The following is a 23,346-nucleotide window of genomic DNA, read 5'->3' as shown; positions in this document are numbered from 1 at the left end:
TATTGTGTGGATTGTTTGAAATGTTCTTGAGTTTTGTTTGAATGGTTTCGGATTGGTATTTGAATGTATGAGCATGGAAGTTGGCTTAATGGTATGTGGTGATTTGAATATAAATGGAATGTTGTCGAATTATGTAGAAAAGAGTTATTGACGTTAGAATGCATTTTGAATTAATTGTTGATGTTGAAGATTTGGCCGAGTTGAATTCTCGGGGTTGTTGAGTTCTGTAGGAAATCCGCCCAAATTTCGTAGATCAAGTGATAGCTTAGAATCGGATTCTAAGTGCCTATGGCTAATGTTTGATATCTAATGACATTGTAGATTTGAGAAGCCGAGACTTGAGTTTGGATTAGCTTAGGAAGCGGACAAGGTATGTAAAGTTAACCTTTCTTTCTTTTGGCATGTCGTAGTTGTAAGTAGGGTGCTACGAGCTTCGGGATAACTCTATTCTTGCAATCCGAGTATGTCTACGATTCTTGTTTACTTTTTAACTTTGACATTCGTAAGTTAAGTGAATAATGGCCCTTATGTCTTTGGAACAATTGGTTTTCAAATGTTGCATAAAAAGTTTTGTTCTTAAAAAGTTCTCCGTCGAAAAAGGGTCATAACTTTCGTAGACAGAACCGGATCGCCTCGATATGCTCGTATGAGATTCTATAGTATATTATGACCATACCTTCCATAGGCGGGCTCGGATTGGGTTAACGCTCGTCTGTGGGTCCCGCGACTTTCCTTTGTACAGTTCTAACGACTTTTGAAAGGACTTCGCATGACTGTCGTCTTAACCCTCGGGCGTCGATCACTTACTTACCTATTGAGTCTGTAATGACGATTATGTTCTCGGTTTCCATAAGCTACTTCATATGGTTTTGAAACGTATCTATGATTTCTAAAGTTATATTTGATATGTTCCCAAGTGACATTCGGGGAAAACTTGGTTTGACTACTCGCTTGGGTTTAAATGATAGTTAGTTTTGACTATTCTGTGGAGTTTTTGAAAATGTTCTAAATTGCATATGGTTACTCACGACTCTGCTCGTGCACTCTGTTATTACCTCTTTCACCGAGCCTCGGGCCGGTTATGTTATCGTGCGCACTATGTTATATTCCGGTGTTATGCTGTGTTACGGTTCACCGAGCTCCTCGCTAGAGGGCCGGGATCCGCTTATATTTGGTGTTATCGTGTTATGGCGTTATGCTTGTGTTATGATGTTATGATGTGTGACGGGGATGCGGAGATATGAAACCTTCTGGTGTTATGCTGTGTTATGGCGCCAATGACGGGTGGGCGACCATATTCTAAGAGGCCCATGCATGATTGGTGTTTTAATGAGTAAGAATTTTGGTATTTTGGATATTGCATTTACTTTCTGTATCTCTTGTACTGATTATGATCCTATTTACTGTTTTTCTCGCTTTGCATACTAAGACATATTCCGTATCGACCCCCTTTTCTTCGGGGGTCATGCCGTTTTCATGCCGCGTGTACGGATACTTGTTTGGATGATCCACCGCTTAGGGTTCTGTTCATGTCTTGGAGCGCTCCTTGTTCTCGGAGCCTATGTTTGGGTACGTACCCTTCCGATGCATATGTATATGACTATTCATGGGTACGGCGGGGCCCCCGTCCCGTCATTGTGATTCTCGTTATTACTCTTAGAGGTACGTAGACATATATGTGTGGGTATGGGTAGTCCTTTGTTCGGTCACCATGTCTATATGATTTGTGTTTTGGACGTCCCCGTATTCGAAAGCCTTGTGGCTTACATGTGATATCATTCTTTTAAAGTTGTGATAAATGATATGTATATATGTATTTGTGACAGATTTGGGGTGACGTTTCACTTCTCGGTATGTATAAGATCTGATTATGCTAGCCATGGTCTGCTGTTTGATCTTTGTATATATACAAGCGGTTTGTACGCCGATTATGGTTAATGGGTGTGTACGGGTGCCCAGCAGGGCACTAGTCGCGGCCTACGGGGTTGGGTCGTGACTGAAGTGGTATCAGAGCAGTTCGTCCTCGGATTGTCTACAGATCGTGTACGGCGTGCAGTCTTGTTTATGGTGTGAAGCCGGCCACACTTATAAACAAGAGGCTGCGGGGCATTTAGGAATCAGTGACCCTTTTTCTGTCTTAGATCGTGCGATAGAGCCAAGTCATAGGAAATGAAATTCCTTATGCTAACATTTGATTTCAGCAGAAGAACGACATTGACAGAAGAAAGTGATTGACGACGGTGGAAGTTACAAAGCGCGCAGGTAAGTGAAGGCACGAAAGATATATGTCAGGTAAGGTATTGAGGCACGATTGAAATGTAAAGTCAAAAAGTGGAAAAAAAAAATAGGCAGGAAAGTGTAACAGGCGCAGTTCGAGTTGGACATACGCGGTAAGCCTATCATTTTCATACTATTGTCGATATTGGGAGCCCTGTGTGGCTGTGATATGATATGATATGTATGGATATGTTGGCCCTATGAGGCATTGTTGGTATTTCCTGCGTGCAGGTTTTGAGATAGTAAGAAATACAGAGGAAACTCTGCCGAAATTTTCCTAGAAAAAAAAAAGAATGAGATATGGGTTTGTGATATGCCTTGAAAGGTCGTGTCAATAGTAAGGGTAGGATTTGATTAAGTTGCAAGTACGGCTGACCGTGAAAAATAAGTTAACTGCTGAACTGGTGGTAATAGTAATTAGGGGGTCAATATCGATATGGTGAGAAGAATTTGGAAAGGGCTTGTGATATCAAGAGATGGTCTGGAAGAGACTGGCAAGTCTTGATAGCGTGTCATATTAAGGTATCAACCGAATTGATGAGCAGGGATAAATTATGACGAGTTTGTAGTTAGAAGAAATAATAGTGTGATTGAGACAAGAGTACGGAGGAAAAAGAATTGTGATGGATACGAATATGTTGGTAAGACAGCTTGTGAGATATTAAGGATAAGATTGACCAGAAAGGGTAAAAGGCTAAGAAGTGTTATACTATAAGATTGATTACGAACAAGATATTATGTGAATAAAATAAGGATATTGTTATGAAAATGAGCAAAGCCTAGTGAGGGAGCGACTAAAGGATATGACGTGATCTATGTGACTAAAGTATAAAAGTGTGCTATTGGAAAAAAGGAGAGGGATTTATGAAGTTCTTCTATAGGGAGAGTTTAGAATAAAGATTATGAGATAACGGAAATGATATCGAGCACAAAAAAAAAAGAAAAAAAAAAGGGATAATTGGAAGAAGGAGGGGAAAAGAAAAGAGGGCGAGACAACAATGCAGTAATAGATTATGACATGTATAGCCAAGAACACGAGTAATATCAGTGACGGAACTGTGAAAGACCAAGCCATAGAGAGACGAACAACGCGGTAGAGTGAGTGCTAGGAAATGACTGGTATGATAAGAACAAATAGGAATGAACGGAATATGGTTTGAAAATGGGAAAGGGATTATGTAGGTGTAGTACTTTCCGAAGAACATAGAGGCATTATAAAATTCCTCGCGCGCAAAAAAGAAGGAGGGGCATAGACTGAAGAGGTATGGTAAGGGGATACCAAAGGAATCGCCCAAGATAGACGTAATTAAATGAGTACGAATGTGGAACAAAAAAAAGGGGAATACATAGTTATGAAGTCAAAAGGGTAGTGCGACGATGTGGTGATAGGATGAGATCATTATTGAGGCGAACTAGGCGTGTTTTCGAGTAAATTAGAAGCCTGTGTTGGGCACAAAGTAAGGGTAAAAAGGCATAAAGCATAAGGGGGTGCCGCGTGCACACGATTCCACCTCGAAAATAATGGGATCTTTAAGCGGCAGAGACGGTAGGCATGAGGAACAGATGGTGCAATATAGTTTCATCAAAAGAAACAGGCGATGTAGGTTGAGGCAAAAATACTACTTCGAAAGAACTTTGGACACTTACCGTCGGAATATAAGTGCCACCTAACTGAGAATTTGGAATGCCTACAAGTATTAGATAATTATTGATTGAAGTACGAGACCATTTCTAATTCGGCGGGAAATGTGTTATGGGAACGTTTTGAAATCTGTCCGGACTTCAACTTACTCCAGACTATGTGCTAAAGATCATGCGACGAGGTTGACGCGATCATATTAACATTAGAACGTCGCATTTCATCAGAATCCCAAAGTTAAGCGTGCTGGAGTGGGAGCAATTTTAGGATGGGTGACCCCCCTGGGAGGTTTAGTAAAAGTCTTATAGAGTCGGACATAGGAGAGATAGATGGGGAGCTAGGATAGCCTAAGAGAAATCCGAGCATACAGAGTGGGTAGAAACCTTAAGAAGTCACATAGACGAAAAAGTGCATCGAACCAAAGGAAAGAAAGAAGGCGCATTACAGCTTTAGAATCAGGGTAAGTTGAATAGCGTTTGGGAATATTTTGTAAACAAGATGGTAGAAATTATGTATACGTATGTATATGGTATCCCATACATGACTATATCAGCGGGTACGTGTATCCCAACAATCGACGTGCGGCGTATTGGAGGCATTAATCGGATAGGGATACGAAGCTCAAAAGTTGGCACAAATGTTATAAGGCAAGCTGATGATGTTTTCACTACAGGTTAAGCTTGGAAAGTTCTAATATAATGATATTTGGAAGAGAAGTAAGTGAGTAGATGGAAGATAAAAAAATGACCAAAATGTCGGGAAAAAGCGAAGGAGTAAGAAACATGAGGGAGTAAAGCCTCCAAAAGAGACAACGGGTAAAGCATAGCACTAATTGGATAAAAATTTAAGGGTAGGCGTGTGAGAGGGATAGAGTGTGGTAGTATGGAACAAAAGAGGAATGAGAAGTAAAGGAAAGAATGAATAGGCCGTGCAACGATGCCAAGAGATTTCTAATTTTCGAAAGATAAGTGCCGAAGACGATGGATATTTAAAAACCATTAATGTATGAGGACCTCCTAAATAAATGGGGGAAGAACACATTGGACTTGAAAGGGATTATGGCGTTCTTATGCTCCAGAAGGGGGAATTTATTAGCTTGGGCCCAGAGTACGGAACGATCGCCAATACAAGAGAATTGAAGACACGCATACTTGTGTTATGAGAGAATCGTAAGGGAGTAAGAATTTTCGTAGCCCTATGCTTTTGGTTTGTATGGTAAGATTAGATGGATAAAGGTTAAAGAAACGGTTGCAAGCGTAAAGCTAAAGGAATAGTGTGGCAAGAGCCCAAGGACTTAGTTTGAACTCGAACTATGAGTTGCCATAAGTGTAGTTGTACTGTGAAGGATAGCGAAGGGTGCAGAACCATTTCGTATATACATACTTTGGATTGACGGAAGTAGTCCTGGGAAAGAACTAGGAGGAATAGTTTAAGGGACATAACCATTATACCCACTAGCAACAAAGTCATGTTGAGTGAGTACTCGAGAAGTAAAGGTAAAATGGTGACAAAGATGTAAGGACTAATGACGTTGGCCATTGAATCGCAAGTGAATCTCGATACAGTATGTCACCCTCAAACTGACGAGCAGACCGAACGTACTATTCAGACTCTAGAAGATATGTTGCGGGCCTGCGTTATTGATTTCCGCAGGTTGGATGATTACGCCACTTATTGAAGTTTGTCGATAATAATAGCTACCATTCTAGCATCCAGATAGCCGTATGAGGCTTCGTGTGACAGGAAGTGCAGTTCGCCGATTAGCTGGTCCGATGTTGGCAAAACTAAGTTAATTAGCCCAGATAGGGTTTAACAAGTCATTGATGACGTAAAATCTATTCAGGAGTGGTCATTAGCAGCTCAGAGTCAACAAGAATCGTATGTGGATAATGGACGTCAACGTTTAGGGTTCCAGATTGGTGATTGGGTGTCTTCCGGGGGCGTACCATCGAGGGTGTTATGAGATTCGACAGAAAAAGGGAAGCTAGAGGGCATATTGGACCTTACCGGATTGCCGTAAAATAGGCGAGGTTGCCAATGAATTAGACCTACCGTCTGATTTGGGAGCAATGCATTGGTCTCTCACTTGTCAATGCTTCGTAAAGGTATAGGCGATCCTTCTAGAGTATGTCCTATAGATTACATCCAGGTGACAGAGGAATCATCGTACGAGGGTGACTTATAGTCTTTGGACCGTCAGGTGAGAAGATTGCGTACTAAAACCATAACTTCCGTTAAAGTATTGTGGCGGAACAATATCAGGGAAGGGATGAAGAATACGTATCCTTACTTATTTCCTATGTCTACAGGTAATCTAAATTCCGAAATTGATTATGGTAGTTGACTAATGAACTGTTTGGGATAACTGTATAAGGAACTCCCCGAAACACTTATAAGACTATAAGATTGGTTTAACATTCGAGGACGAATGTTCTAAGTGGGGAGGATGTTATATCCCATATTTGGCACGTTCGGGACATTAGAGGAGCTAATCGCCGAAAGTTAATGACAAGGCCATTTTCCGACTTTGTTTTAAGGTACAAGTTGTTTATGATTTGATTGGATGGAAATATTGAGGAAAACTAAGGGCTAAAAGTTGGAAAAATTATTTCATGAAGTGGCCAAATGGCCATGTGGCCGTGTGGGGTATGTGGGGCCCACCCTTGGTTGGCCAAATTTGACTAGTTCAAGCTATGAAGGGTGCATGTGATTACTTTACAATTGTAAGGGCCAGAAGTGAAAAAAATAATTCTTGAGGGGGTCTAGGTGGCCTTTAAGAGGTGTGGGCCATAGGGCCACATGTGTTAATTATATATGGAGATGAAAGATGAAAATTAAGTCATCTTCATCATTTTTCATCTCTAGAAATTTCAAGAAACTTGGAGGAGAATGAGGGAGCCATTCGGCCATGGAGGAGAAAATTGAAGATCAAAAATCTTGATCAAAAAAATTATTTCTTCTAGGTTTTCAACTAATTGGAAGGTCCTAAACAACATGAAGTGGTTGTTGGAGCAAGCCAATCCTTTGTTCTTGCAATTCACAACTTTAGCCAAGTGAAGAACCAAGTGGAAAAGGTAAGGTTCAATCCTCTCTTTTACATATGTTATGAATGGTTTGTGCATGTTGTAGTGTGTAGAAATGAATGAAAATCATGAAATTGTGATGTTGGTGGTGTGGCCGAATAGTGGGCTGTTTTGGTAGGACATGATGAACAAATTTTATTTAGTATTGTTGGTTGTTGTTATATGGATTCTATGATGAAAATGATGGTTTAATGATTCAAGTTGAAGTAGTAAACGTTTATGGGCTGTTTTAGAAGCTAATGCGATTTTAATGTAGTTTCTTGAATTTATGAAAGTGATGTTGTTAATGTATGGATTATTGGTGTAGTTTATGAATTTGGAAGAAAGAAATGTGTTGTTGTTGTTTCTATGGAAATTGAAAGGTTTCGGGTAATGTGGTAAGTGGTTGGGCCATTTGGAATATTGTGTGGATTGTTTGAAATGTTCTTGAGTTTTGTTTGAATGGTTTCGGATTGGTATTTGAATGTATGTGCATGGAAGTTGGCTTAATGGTATGTGGTGATTTGAATATAAATGGAATGTTGTCGAATTATGTAGAAAAGAGTTATTGACGTTAGAATGCATTTTGAATTAATTGTTGATGTTGTTAAATATTGTTGTTGGTATTGTTGTTGAAGATTTGGCCGAGTTGAATTCTCGGGGTTGTTGAGTTTACAGGAGAAATGCTGCCCAAATTTCTGTAGATCAAGTGATAGCTTAGAATTGATTCCTAAGTGCCTATGGCTAATGTTTGATATCTAATGACATTGTTGTAGATTTGAGAAGCCGAGACTTGAGTTTGGATTAGCTTAGGAAGCGGACAAGGTATGTAAAGTTAACCTTTCTTTCTTTTGGCATGTCGTAGTTGTAAGTAGGCTGTGCTACGAGCTTCGGGATAACTCTATTCTTGCGATCCGAGTATGTCTACGATTCTTGTTTACTTTTTAACTTTGACATTCGTAAGTTAAGTGAATAATGGCCCTTATGTCTTTGGAACAATTTGTTTTCAAATGTTGCATAAAAAATTTTGTTCTTAAAAAGTTCTACGTCGAAAAAGGGTCATAACTTTCGTAGACAGAACCGGATCGCCTCGATATGCTCGTAGGAGATTCTGTAGTATATTATGAACATACCTTCCATAGGCGGGCTCGGATTGGGTTGACGCTCGTCCGTGGGTCCCGCGACTTTCCTTTGTATAGTTCTAACGACTTTTGAAAGACTTCGCATGACTGTCGTCTTAACCCTCGGGCGTCGATCACTTACTTACCTATTGAGTCTGTAATGACGATTATGTTCTCGATTTCCATAAGCTACTTCATATGGTTTTGAAACGTATCTATGATTTCTAAAGTTATATTTGATATGTTCCCGAGTGACATTCGGGGAAAACTTGGTTTGACTACTCTTTTGGGTTTAAATGATAGTTAGTTTTGACTATTCAATGGAGTTTTTGAAAATGTTCTAAATTGCATATGGTTACTCACGACTCTGCTCGTGCACTCTGTTATTACCTCTTTCGTCGAGTCCCGGGCCGGTTATGTTATCGTGCGCACTATGTTATATTCCGGTGTTATGTTGTGTTACGGTTCACCGAGCTCCTCGCTAGAGGGCCGGGATCCGCTTATATTTGGTGTTATCTTTGTGTTATGGCGTTATGCTGTGTTATGATGTAATGATGTGTGACGGGGATACGGAGATATGAAACCTTCTGGTGTTATGCTGTGTTATGGCGCCAATGACGGGCGGGCGACCATATTCTAAGAGGCCCATGCATGATTTGTGTTTTAATGAGTAAGCATTTTGGTATTTTGGATATTGCATTTACTTTCTGTATCTCTTGTACTGATTATGATCCTATTTACTGTTTTTTCCTGCTTTGCATACTCAGTACATATTCCGTACTGACCCCCTTTCTTCGGGGGCTGCGTTTCATGCCGCGAAGGTACAGATACTTGTTTGGATGATCCACCGGCTTAGGGTTCCTGTTCAGCTGTCTTGGAGGGCTCCCTTGTTCTGGAGCCTATGTTTGGGTACAGACTCTTCCGATGCATATGTATATGACTATTCACGGGTACGGCGGGGCCTTGTCCCGTCATGTGATTCTGTTATTACTCTTAGAGGTCTGTAGACATATATGTGTGGGTATGGGTAGTCACTGTTCAGTCATGTCTATATGATTTGTGTTTTGGACGTCCCCCCGTATTCTGATAGCCTTGCTGGCTTACATGTGATATCATTTGCTGAAAGTTGTGACAGCGATATGTATATATGTATTTGTGACAGATTTGGGGTGACGTTTCACTTCTCGGTATGTATAAGATTTGATTATGCTAGCTATGGTCTGCTGTTTGATCTTTGTATATATACAAGCGGTTTGTACGCCGATTATGGTTAATGGGTGTATACGGGTGCCCAGCTCGGGCACTAGTCGCGGCCTACGGGGTTGGGTCGTGACATCATGAAATAATTTTTTCCAACTTTAGCCCCTAGTTTTCCTCAATATTTCCATCCAATAGAATCATAAGCAACTTGTGTCTTAGAACAAAGTCGGAAAAAATAGTCTTGTCCATAACTTTTCGCAATTTGCTCGGAATACCCCAATATACAAAATACGAGATATAACATCCTTCCCCCCTTTAGAACATTCGTCCTCGAATGTTCAACTAGTCGCATAAGGTCTTATAAGGATCTCGAGGGGGGGGGGTTCCTTTATTACCATAGCATGCAATTTCATCTACCAATCATGTTTCTCCTTCATCTCCTCTTCAGCTTCGCAAGTCGTCTCCTTCCTGTTATTATTCCGCCACGGTACCTTAACAGAAGCTACGTCCTTAGTACGAAACCTTCTTGCCTTATGTACAATGTAATAAAGCCCAATATATCTCGGGTTAACTTCTCCTTCTTGTCGAATCTCATTACACCTTTCGTGGGTAGTATCTTCAAGCATCCCCACTCGCCGCTCCGGAATTCTAAGCGTTGACGCCGATTACACGCATATGAGACTTCTGTCGACCTTGAGCTGTTAATAACCTTTTCTCGAACAGGTTTTATCTTATCGACTGCTTACTGAATTTTTATCTGGGCCAATTAGCCTAGTTTCGCCAACATCAACCAGCCAACCGGTGATCTGCACTTCTTGCCCTTCCGAGTCTCGTGTATTTCTCCCTCGACTCCTTTAAAAGACTTTAACCGTCGTTCTACCTTTTGCCCTTAGTCTCTCGTCTTTGGAGTTAGTTATCAAGTAGTGACGAAGTCCCCTCATATAACAACTTTGCATAGCCGCTCCCGGCTTTAACCATCCTCGGCTGGTATAATTTTGAAAGAATTGGCATACGAACTTATCCTCTTTTAGCAACCGGCTAGTTCTGATCACCTTGCTTAATTCGTCTTATAACCCCTTTTACTTAACTTGTAACATGCTTGGCACATTATCCCCTGTCGACTCTTTATTCTTAATTCAAACTCTTCTATTATCTCCTTACTCAAATCTTGCTCTCCACTTTCCTGTCACATATGTTGTTGCAATCCTTACGCGAATATACGAAGGTGCTCAAATTAGCCCAAGAAATACCTTAGCGTGGTTTTCCTGATTCTTATGTTTTACTTGTCTCCGCCTCTCTTATCTTACAACCGGTATCGGAATAGATCTTTGGTTCAACACATAGCCGTGTCCTGTTTGTCCTCAGTACTAATTCCATTTCGATAATTTAGCTTAAACCATCGTTGCATTTTTTTTCTGTCATGCACCCAAAATATCACAACTGCATTGTCATTGCTAAGTCTTTACTCTTTTTATCAAGTACTTACTTAGTCTCATTCTTAGCATACTAATACTTGCAGGTGGTACCACTATCCTTGTATAACTTGTATAAAGTATGTTCAATCTTAGTCACGATCTTTCCTTCTCCTAGTTCATGCTACTCCACATATTCCTTCCGTACTAACATTCACTTGTAGCCTATCTTGTCATGCTTCTTTCCCCTTCCTTATCTCACTTCCTACTATAGGGGGTTTGCTATCATTAGCGAACAATTCTATTGCCCACATCTTAGCTTCTAATCCCGCATAACAGTGTTATCTTTCACAATGTCTCCGTAAGTTACTCGTTACTTTCCCGTGTCGTATTCTCTCCCTTTAAGCCTTCACTTTCCAATGTCATACCATTCAAGATCTCCACAATTAGTTCTCAGTACTATTTCAATTACCATCCTAGCTTCTACCCCTTTGGCTGGCTTTTCGACCTTATCAACTTGTCTTAGCAAGGAACCTTACCTGTAGCCCGAGCATCCGTATCAACTGTCCTGTAGCGCTGATTGTGTCCATCTTTCACTTCCATCCCTCGCATCCGCTTCCCCCCTTTAAGGGTGTACTTATACTATTGCCTGATTATATTTCGCCTTATGTCCGTATTTCCACTCTCAATTAGGCGGCACTTTTATTCCGACATTCTGATCCCCTTGCCGTTTGTCTACTCACTTCCTTTCTTTTCCCAATATCGTTGTATTAGAACTTTCCAAGCTTAACTTGTAGTGAAAACAACATCAGCTTGCCTTATAACATTTGTGCCATCTATATATATTGTTTCTCACTTGAAATTAGTTACCCTGTCCGATTAGTGCCTTCCAAATACCGTCACGTTGGTTGCCGGATATAGCCGCGTACGGGATATCATGTGTACCTACATATATATACAGTTACTAGCATCTCGTTCACAAAATATTCCCAAACGCTACTCAAACTCACCCTAATTCTAGAGCTGTGATGCACTTTCTCTCCTTTCACTTTACCGATCTAATCCGCCTCGCCCTACGCGACCTCTTAGGGTTTCTGCCCCACGCCGCACACTCTAATTTCCCTTCGGTTACTCTAACTTCTCATTTGCTTCTTATGTCTGAATTTGTAAGACTTCCGGAATACTTCCCAGGGGGGTCACCCATCCTAAAATTTCCCTCACTCCAGCACGCTTAACTTTGAAACTCTGACGAAATACGACGCTTTAATGCTAGTATGATCGCGTCCACCTCACCGCATGACCTTCATCACATAATCTGGAGCAAGTCGAAGGCTTGACGGATTTCGAAACGTTTTCATAACGCGTTTCCCTTCGAATTAGAAGGGTCTCTTACTCTCCTGACTCCACAGTTACTATCTTAACCCTATTCAATCCTCAATATTCACTTTTCTCCTCTGGATATGACTACTTTCCGTCCTAGACTTCCAGATTCCCAATGGTAATGGACACACCTTGATCGCCGTTACTTATAAATACTTGGTTATCGGCCTTTGGATCTCTGCTCTCATTTTTCCTCGCTCCTCATCCTTTCTATAACCAAGTCTCCTTCACAGTTCCGTCACTTATAGTACTCGTATCCTTGGTTACACATGTCATGATCTATTACTACACTGTTATCTCGCTCTCTTCTTATTTCTTCTTCCAATTACCCTTTCTTTCCTTACACTCGCTATCATTTCCGTTATTACATAACCCTTATTCCAAACTTCCCCTACAGAACTTGATAGCCTTCCTTATTCGTTCCATAGCTTGTTTTTCCGTTTCACACTTGCCTTTATATTCTAGCTACATAGATCACATCATAGCTTTGGCCACTTTCTCACTAGGCTTTACTTATTTTCATAAAAACCTTATTATATCCGGTTCGTATTCAATCCCATAGCGTAACACTTCTTAACTTCTTACTCTTTCTGGTCCACTTTATCCTTAACATTTCACAGGCTGTCTTATCAATACATTCATATCCGTCACAATTCTTTTCCTCTGTACTCTTGTCTTAATCATACTATTACTCCTTTTAACTATAAGCTCGTCGTGATTCATCCTCGCGTATCAATTCAGTCGGTACTTTATATAACATTCCATCAAAATTTACCAGTTCTTTTCTGAATTATCTCTTAAGATTACAAGACCTTTCCACATTCTTTTTACCATATCAATATCGACCTTCTAATTCTTATAATCCTAAATTCAATAATTAACTTCTTTCTCGATGTCGACCGTACTCGTAGCTTAGTCAAATCCTATCATTACTATTGGCACAGCCCTTCAAGACATATTACAAACCTCTATCCCATTCTCCCTTTATTTCTAGGAAAATTTCGGCAGAGTTTCCTCTGTAATTATTACTATCTCAAAACCTGTGCGCAGGAAATACCAACAATGCCTCACAGGGCCAACATATATATGTGTATATCATATCATATCGCAGCCACACAGGGCTCCCAATATCATCAACAGTACAAAAATGATGAACATACCTCGTATGCCCAACGCAATCGGCACCTGTTACACTTTCTTGTTTACTTTCCCTTTTAATCTTCAACTTGTATTTCGATCGTACTTCGACACCTTACCCGACATATATCTTTCATACCTTTGCTTACCTGCGTACTTCGTAACTTCCAACATCATCAGTCACTTCCTTCTGTCGATGTCGTCCTTCTGCTGAAATCAAAGGTTAGTATCGGGAATCTCATTTCCTATGACTTGGCTCTATGGCACGATCTAAGATGTGAAAGAAGAGTAACCACCCTAGATGCCCCGTAGCCTCATGTTTATAAATGTGGCGCGCTTCACACCATAAACAGGACTCTACCGGACACGACTTTGCAGACAACCCCTAGGACGAACCGCTCTGATACCAATTTGTCACACCCTAACACGATAGGTATGATGGGCACCCGACCCTTACTTAGGCCGAGCGAACCCGCGACTCTCGTGATACTCATAATCATCGGGACCCTTAAATCATGACAAAAGCATATAATGAAAGTTTTCGAAGAACAAACATGCTTTTCATCTTTCTCAAATCAAATAAAATCAGTAACATATGAAACGCAATATACACAATGAAAAATAATATGATCCATACTATAGCCGCTTACAAAACTGACATCTTATATACACGACTCGTCTGCGCAAAGTCTCTAAAATAGAACAAGATGTCACAACATATATACTCGACTCGGCGGCCTCGGAGGAAATGGAGCTCGCCAATCCAGCTGGAACATCTTCTACTAACATCTTCTACTCACGGTGTACCTGCGTGGCATGAAACGCAGCCCCCGAAGAAAGGGGGTCAGTACGGAATATGTACTGAGCATGTAAAGCATGGAATACAGTAAACAGGATCATAACCGAACTGGGATTTACAGAAACAAGTATGATAATCAGAAAATCAAAAGACTTGCCTTTGAATCATATATCATGCGTGTCAATATCATATCATCAAATCATTATATACATACATCGTACCCGGCCCTTCAGTGAGGGACTCGGTGGATGAGATCATATAATCATCATGCATAGCCATCATATATATATATATATATATATATATGGAGTGAGGGACTCGGTGATTGGAATCATCATATGCCATGCCGCCATCCCATATCATCACATCACATCATATATCATCATATATATATACCGTACCCGGCCCTCTAGTGAGGGACTCGGTGAACAATGCAATGAAACTGTGCACGAATACGTACCCGGCCCGGGACTCGGTGAAAGATGCATTGAGGCATACACGAGCAGAGTAGTGAGAAACCATATGCACATAAAATCATAATTACAGACTCAATGAATAAGTAAGTAGTCGACGCTCGAGAGTTAAAACGATAAACATGTTAAGTTCCTTCAAAAGAAAATCGTTAGGGCTATACAAAGGAAAATCTCGGGGACCACGGATATGCATCAAATCAATCCGGGCCCGCCCATGAAATTTAGATACATTACTCATTATAGGACCTTCTACGAACTCATCGAAGCGATCCGAGCCCTTTTGTGAAAGTTACGGACGTTCGTAGTTACAGAATCTTTTACAACAAAATCTCTTTATGTAATTTTTGAAATCCAATCATACAAAAGACATAAGGACCATAGTCCGACTATATTAAAAGCGCGAACATCAAGAAATGAATAAGACTCATATATATGCTCGGATCATAGGAATGGAATTGCCCCGAGACTCGTAACTTATCATAGCTTAATCATATCTAAGACATGCCAAAAGAAGGAAAGGGGTGAGCCTTACATACCTCGTCCGCTTCCTAAGCTAATCTGAACTTAAGTCTCGGCTTCTCGAAATCTACAACAACGTCATTAGGCATCAAACATTAGTCATAAGCACTTAGGAATCCAATTCTAAGCTATCACTTTATTTACTGAAATTTGGGCAGCATTTTCCCTATAAACTCAACATCCCCGAGAATTCAACTCGGCCAAATATTCAACAACAATACCAACAACCATATTAACAATATCAATAATCAATTTCAAACACATTCTAACATTAATAATTCCTTTCTACATAATTCGACGACATTCAATTTACCTTCCATTCAACTACATACATTGAAGTCAACATCGACGCTCACATATTCAAATACTAATCCGAGATCATTCAAACAAGATTCAAGAATGCTTCCAACAATCCACAAAATATCCAAATCAGCCCATCCAACACACAATGCAGCCGAAACCTTCCAAGTTCAAGAAAACAACAACAACACATTTCTTTCTTCCAAATTCATAAACTATATCAACAACCACATATTACAATATCATTCATGTAAATGCAAGAAACTATATTACCAATATACTAACTTCTACCTTAACTCCCAAACGGTCCCAACTTCAACTTGTGTCATCTAATACTTTCATTTTCATCACATAATCCACAACACAACAACCAAAATATACTAAATGAAATTAGTTCTTCACTCCTATTCAACACCACACATGCACGGCCAAACTCACACCCACGGCTCAACTTTCACACACATAATTTCATGAGTTTCATTCATTTCTACATATCACAACATGCACAAACACCTATAAAACATGTAAAGAAGACTAAACCTCACCTTCTTCCATCCATCTTCTCCACTCGGCTAGGATGTAAATTGCAAGAACGGATGTTTTGCTTGCTCCAACAACCCCTCCACGTTAAAGAGGACCTTCCAATTAGTAGAAAAGCTAGAAGAAGATATTTTTTTGATTGCTATTTTTGGGCTTCAATTTTTGAGCACCATGGCCGAATGGCCTTATTCATTTTCTCTCCAAGTTTCTTGAAATTTCTAAGAGATGAGAAATGATGAAGATGACTTAATTTGTCATCTTTTATCTCCATATATATTTACACATGTGGCCCTATGGCCCACACTAATTCACATGGCCACTTAGGCCCTCTCATGAACTATTATTTTCACTTCTAGTCCCTACAAATATAAAGTAATCACATGCACCCTTCATAGCTTGAACTAATCAAATTTGGCCAACCACGGGTGGGTCCCACATACCCCACACGGCCAGATGGCCATTTGGCCATTTCATGAAATAAATTTTTCCAACTTTAGCCCCTAGTTTTCCTCAATATTTCCATCCAATAGAATCATAAGCAACTTGTGTCTTAGAACAAAGTCGGAAAATAGTCTTGTCCATAACTTTTCGCAATTTTCTCGGAATACCCCAATGTACAAAATACGGGATATAACACTTTGTATTACAGTTCTTGCTATGTTCTCATTATATCCTGATCATAATCACCTCTATAGAGTGCCACTTCTTGATCTCGTCCGCAAGCCTGCGTATAAAATAGAATAAACCTTGTGGGGTAAGCATACTTAACCTATTATTCATTCCGATCAGCCCTATTACACTCACCACATAAGTTGTCTTAATAAGGTATTTACATTCGTTATAACCCTTCGTACTCCATACCCCTATCTCAGTCATGTTGTTACTCTATTTTGCTAACAGACTTGTCGTATCTTACTTGTGCTTATCCAATCAATACTCCAGTATCACGCTCTATTGGAGTTACCCTTTCTCTTCTATGCCAGGTTTTAGTACTACCAGTCTCCCAAGTTTACTCTAGCATTTCACTTTACCATATTAATGTTGATCTTATAATTACCGTTACTATCAATTCAACAACATTTAACTCAGCTCTTGTAGTTGTCAATGATACCCCTACCTTAATCCTGTCCTGCTATTACTTTTTACACAACATCTTTTCCCGTTAGATCATATTACAAGCTTATGTGTTATCTTCTTTAAATTCTAGGAAAATTTCGGCAGAGTTTCCTCTATATTTCTTACTTTCCAAAAACCTGCACGTAGCAAATACCAACAATGCCTCACACGGCTAATATACATATATATATACGACATATCTCAGCCACACAGGGCTAATATATATAAACACCACATATCTCAGCCACACAGGGCTCCCAATTTCAAGTAAAAGTACAAAGAGGTCGAAACTTACCTCATATATCACACCTCGAGATGTACCTGATCCTTTAGCGATCTGCCCTGTTATGCCTTCCTATTTACTTTTCCTTTCATCCTTCAGCTTTGCATTTTAATCATACCTCAATATTCTTACCTTACCCGACATACATCCTTTCGTACCGTTGCTTACCTTTGTACTGATTCATTCAATTTGTTTAGTCCACAAAATTATAACTGAACTTACCATCAAGAGATACATTTAATCAATTCCTTTGTTGTACTTTCTCTGACTCACCTCTATGACAACCAATCCATTATAATATAAAAATATATTCTGATAGCATAGCCCCAATAAAGTGACTTACCTCTGTAACTTCCAATATCATTACTCACTTCCTTCGGTCGATACCGTTCCTTTTGTTGTAATCAAGGATTAGTATAAGGAACCTCATTTCCTATAACTTGGCTTTATGTCACGATCTTAGATATGAAAGAAGAGTAACCATCCTAAATGCCCTGTAGCCTCCTGTTTATAGATGTGGCGCGCAACAAACCATAAACAAGACTCTACTAGACACGACTTTGCAGACACCCCTAGGACGAACTGCTCTGATACCACTTTGTCACACCCCAATTCTGATAGGGCATGATGGGCACCCGACCCTCACTTAGAGCCGAGCGAACCCGCTGGTTCTCGTTATACTCATTGGACTCTTAATTATAAAATGATATGTATAATGAATGCTTTTCAAAACATTCTTTTCGTCTTTCTTAACTCAAGTAAAAATCTGTAATAATATGAATCCGTAAAGTAATGCATAATGCTACATCGGCTTGTATAGCGCTACAAGGCTAATGTACTGTATACATGACTCTGTCTGCAAAAGTCTTTAACATAAGATATGATATCAAAACCTAAGTTGGGACAGGACCCCAACATACCCATAATGTGCATGACTCAGCTTATAAGGACATACTCCGACACGATATCACTCCGAGCCGAATGGAATCTACCAATCCAGCTAATGGCTTGGGACATCCTATAGTCAAACTCCCAGACAACTTTCCTGCAAAGCAATATGGGGCTGTGTGGCATGAAACACAGCGCCCCCAGGCAAAGGGACGTCAGTACGGGTAATGTACTAAGTATGTAAAGCATAATGTAAGCATATGAAAAAACATAGTATGGACGAGCTATAAAATGAAAGAGCTAGGTATACCTCTAGCAATGTTCGTTGAACTTACTTATCCTCTTTCTGCTGGGAAACTTCCATTTCATACATTAGAACACATAATAGCATCATGCCCGACCCTAGAGGTTCGGTGTCTTACATACCCAGCCATAATAAGCTTGGTTCTAGACGTACCTAGCCCTACCAAGGCTCAGTGTTATCCGTACCTGGCCCTGCCAAGGCTCAGTGTTATCCGTACCTCGCCCTACCAAGGCTCAGTGTTATCCGTACCTGGCCTTGCCAAGGCTCAGTATTATACGTACCCGACTACAGCGGTGTGTACACAATAGATATCGTACCCGGCCATATAGGCTCGGTGTCACCACATAGCATTCATGCATTTATAACATACATATGTATCCGAGAGAAACATTTCAACACTATCAGGGTGACACAAAGTCTATAAACTCCCGATTTCTATTATTGAATCCCATCATCTTTATCGTCATCACTATTATCATTATAATCGTTATCATTATCACTATTAGGAGCTTTTGCCAAAGTATCTCAAGAATATTGTAAGTTATGAGCTTCTAGCTTCCTTAAGATTTGGATGTTTTGGATATCTTGGATGGAATCTCGAAAATTTAACTCATCATCATAATCGTTATCATTATCATCACATGAAACATTGTCAACAATATCAAGAAAATCTCGAGGGTCATGAGCTTACAACCTTTATAAGAATAGGAATAGCGTGAATATCTCGTATAGACGCAAAATGAGGAAAAACATGCCTTTAGAAAGAAGGGTTAGCCTTACATACCTCTTCGTCTCCTTAACTATTTAACGTTCACCGTTGAAGCTTGAATAATCTACATTTGAAAGGACTCATACCATGGTTAAGCTTTAATGATAATCTTAAATTCTAACTAAAATAATTCATGATCTAATGAAAATTTGACAGCATTTCCCCTATTTCGTCAACTTCCATCATATTACAAGACAACACTCAACAACCACAATAACATCCATAATACCCTCACAATATCATAATCAAGTAATCACATTCCATTAAGCCTCCAACATTCATCCTTATGTTCAACTTATACCAACAATCTCACACCCATTTTACCACATTTTCATACAATGCTCCCTTATCACTATTATTACCTCCCGTAACAAGATTATATCTATACCATACTAAGAATCATGACTAACATTAGGCTACTACTCAAAAACATCATAAAAGTTACATTGAGCCCTCATTTTATACTTTCTTCTTCTACCCAAGTTCTTCAACAACCAAGCATCCATGATAACATGAAATAAGCATGAAAACTAACCTTTTATCTCATGGGAATGAGCTTTCGAGTAGCTATCTTTAATACTCAAGAATTTCTTGTAGTCTACTAGCTCTAGGAAGCCTTCTAACGCTTGAACACTTTGATTCTTGCCTCTTGACCTTTGTTTTCTCTTAGATTGGAGTGGAATATGCTTAAAGGAGGGTTTTGAGCTCTCAATACTTGTAGAAGATGATAATGAAATAAAAGAACCAAGGGCATCTATTTATACAAAAACTTAAAATCTGCCCGATGGGTTTTATACGGACCACTTATACGGTTCGTATAATATTATACGGTCCGTATAAGTGGACCGTATGACACCTTCAAGAAAAAACCCTTTCTGTAAATGTCATGTTATACGGACCCTCCTTATATGGACCCTATAAAGTTATACGGACCGTACAAGTGGTCGTATAACTCCCAGTTGTACGAAACTTTCTCTCGTTGATTCGTTTGACTTCCAATCCTCGTGGAACATTCTTGGCACTTATATAATACTTCATTAACCATACAGTAGGTCCTATAGCAGCCCCCCAAGACATCACCAATTAAACATTAGCTCAATCATAGCGGAAACCTTTCCGAACACGACTTACATTTCATTTCCATCAACAAACTAAACTTAACATATTCACATGACACCTTAAGCTATCTAATACCTTCCTTAATCTCGTAAGGGTTTCATAATCACCTTAAGCTCACATTAGCCTATCCACAAGGCAACACATACGGAATTTTCGAGGTGTAACAATCATATACCAATTGAATAACCGTTCGTCCCTGAACAAACAAGAGGGAAGGAACAACGAAAAAATGTACTTGACTCAGCGAAAAGATGGGGATACTTATTACGCATATCTGACTTGGTCTCCCAAGTGGATTCCTCAACATGATGATTCTTCCACTGGTCCTTAACTGTCGTGATTTCTTTCGATCTCAACTTACGCACCTCCCTATCTAATTTAGCAACAGGCTCTTCCTCATAGGAAAAATTCTCATCCAACAAAACTGAATCCCAACGAATGACATAGGGCCCATCACCATGATACCTTTTTAGCATAGAGACGTGAAACACCAGATGAACACCGAACAAACCTGGGGGTAAAGCTAACTCATATGCTGCCTCCCCCACACAATCAAGAATCTCAAATGGGCCAATATATCGAGGAGTAAGCATACCTTTCTTCCCAAATCTCATCACACCCTTCATGGGTGAGACCTTCAACAACACTTGTTCCCCCACCATAAATTCAAGATCCCGAACCTTTCGATCTGCATACTCTTTCTGCCTACGCTGAGCTGCTAAAAGATTTTCTTGAATCAGCTTGACCTTATCTGGAGATTCTCTCAACATATCAGTACCCCAAGGTCTTACTTTAAACGTATCAAACCACCCAATGGGTGGTCTACACTTCCTCCCATAAAGTGCCTCGAATGGAGCCATATCAATACTTGAATGATAACTATTATTGTAAGTGAACTCCACCAATGGTAAAAACTGGTCCTAATGACCACTGAAATCAATCACACATGCACGAAACATGTCCTCAAGAACCTGAATCGTCCGCTCGGATTGACCATCTGTCTGAGGGTTGAAAGTTGTACTAAGGTCCAACCTAGTACCCAATTCCAAATGCAAATGCTTCCAAAATCGAGATGTAAATGTCGTGCCCCTATCGGATATGATGGAAATAGGAACCCTATGCAGTCTAACAATCTCACGAATGTAGGTCTTGGCTAACTTTTCGGCATTATAAGTAAGCTGGACCAGAATAAAATGTGCAGACTTAGTCAACCGGTCGACAATGACCCAGATCAAATCAAACTTACCCTAGGTCATTGGAAGACCCACCACAAAATCCATGGCTATCCTCTCCCACTTCCATTCAGGAATGGGCATTCTCTAAAGAGTACCATCGGGTCTTTGGTGCTCGTACTTAACCTGCTAGCAATTTAGACACTTGCAAACATAATCACCTATGTCACGCTTCATCCTAGCCCACCAGTAATCTTTGTCTCAGATCACGGTACATCTTCGTAGCACCAGGATGAATAGAATATCTAGAACTGTAGGCCTCCTCTAAAATTGTCTGAATCAAGTTATCCATTCGAGGAACGTACACGCGCCCCTTAATTCTCAACACACCCTCTTCATCAATCACAACCTTCTTCGCCTCACTACTCATTACCTTATCCCGAATTTTGCATAAACTCAGATCATCACATTGTTTTGCCTTAATTTGGTCTAGAAGAGATGAACTCTCCTCAATAAAAGCCAACACTTTGCCAGAATGGATAAATCAATTCGCACCAAACTGTTATCCAGAGCCTGAACTTCCATGGCCAACAGATGCTTTGAAGTGACCAAACGAGCTAAGCTGATCATAGTAGCTGACTTCCTGCTCAATACATCTGCCACTACGTTTGCCTTGATAGGATGATATAAAATAGTAATATTATAATCTTTCAACAATTACATCCATCTCCGCTGCCTAGAATTTAAATCCCGCTGAGTAAACACGTGTTGCAGGCTATGATGATCAGTGAATATTTCATAATGGACACCATGAAGATAGTGCCTCCAAATCTTCAATAAAAAAACCAGTGCTGCCAATTCTAAGTCATGAGTAGGATAATTCTTTTCATGAATCTCCAATTGCTTAGAAGCATAGGCAATAACCCTCTTATCCTGCATCAACACAGAACCCAAAGTTGAACGGGAAGCATCATAATAATCCACAAAATCCTTACCCTCTACGGGCAAAGAAAGAATCGGTACTGTAGTCAACAAGGTCTTGAGCTTTTGGAAGCTCTCTTCACATTCACCGGACCGCTGAAAAGGTACCTCTTTCTGTGTCAAACGGGTGAAGTGTGAAGAAATGAAAGCAAACCCCTTCACGAACCGGCGGTAGTAACTAGCTAAACCCACGAAGCGGCGGATCTCTGTCACTGATGTGGACCTAGCCCAATATCTGACGGCCTTAATCTTTTTGGGATCAACCATAATTCCCTCCTTCAAAATCACGTGCCCCAAGAAGAAAACTGAATCAAGCCAAAATTCACATTTAGGGAATTTAGCATACAACTCCCTATCCCTCAATAATCCAAGGACAACTCTCAGATATTTTTCATGATCTTCCCTGCTCTTCGAATAAATCAATATATCATCAATAAATAAAATAACAAAAGAATCTAAGAATGGCTTAAAAATTCGGTTCATCAAATCCATAAAAGCAGCAGGGGCATTAGTGAGCCCAAAAGACATGACAAGAAACTCATAATGTCCATATCTAGTCTGAAAAGATGTCTTAAGGATATCCTCCGCCCAAATCTTTAACTGATGGTAGCCCGATCTTGAATCAATTTTAGAGAACACACATGCTCCCTGAAGCTGGTCAAACAGATCATTAATGCGAGGAATAGGATATTTATTTCGAATGGTGACTTTATTTAACTAGCGATAATCAATGCACATCTGCATAGTCCCATCCCTTTTTTGACAAACAACACAGGACCGCCCCATTGAGAGACACTCGAATGAATAAAACCCGTACTGAGAAGGTCCTGAAGCTGTTCTTTCAATTCCCTCAAC

General features: G+C 40.0%; 1 protein-coding gene across 1 annotated transcript; it reads right to left on the bottom strand.

The window, feature by feature from the left end:
• Positions 1 to 20,505: 20,505 nt before the first annotated feature.
• LOC132040909 (uncharacterized) lies at positions 20,506 to 21,940 on the bottom strand. The gene is made up of 3 exons (XM_059431596.1): positions 21,758 to 21,940; positions 20,974 to 21,258; positions 20,506 to 20,877 (listed from the first exon to the last, which is right to left on the bottom strand). The coding sequence occupies exons 1-3, from the start codon at positions 21,938 to 21,940 to the stop codon at positions 20,506 to 20,508; spliced, it is 840 nt and encodes a 279-aa protein (XP_059287579.1).
• Positions 21,941 to 23,346: the final 1,406 nt, after the last annotated feature.

This window comes from Lycium ferocissimum, chromosome 12 (genome assembly GCF_029784015.1).
Source record: "Lycium ferocissimum isolate CSIRO_LF1 chromosome 12, AGI_CSIRO_Lferr_CH_V1, whole genome shotgun sequence".
Taxonomy (NCBI): Eukaryota; Viridiplantae; Streptophyta; class Magnoliopsida; order Solanales; family Solanaceae; genus Lycium; species Lycium ferocissimum.
Note: the sequence above shows the minus strand (reverse complement) of the source record. Positions and strands in the feature narration are given on the sequence as shown.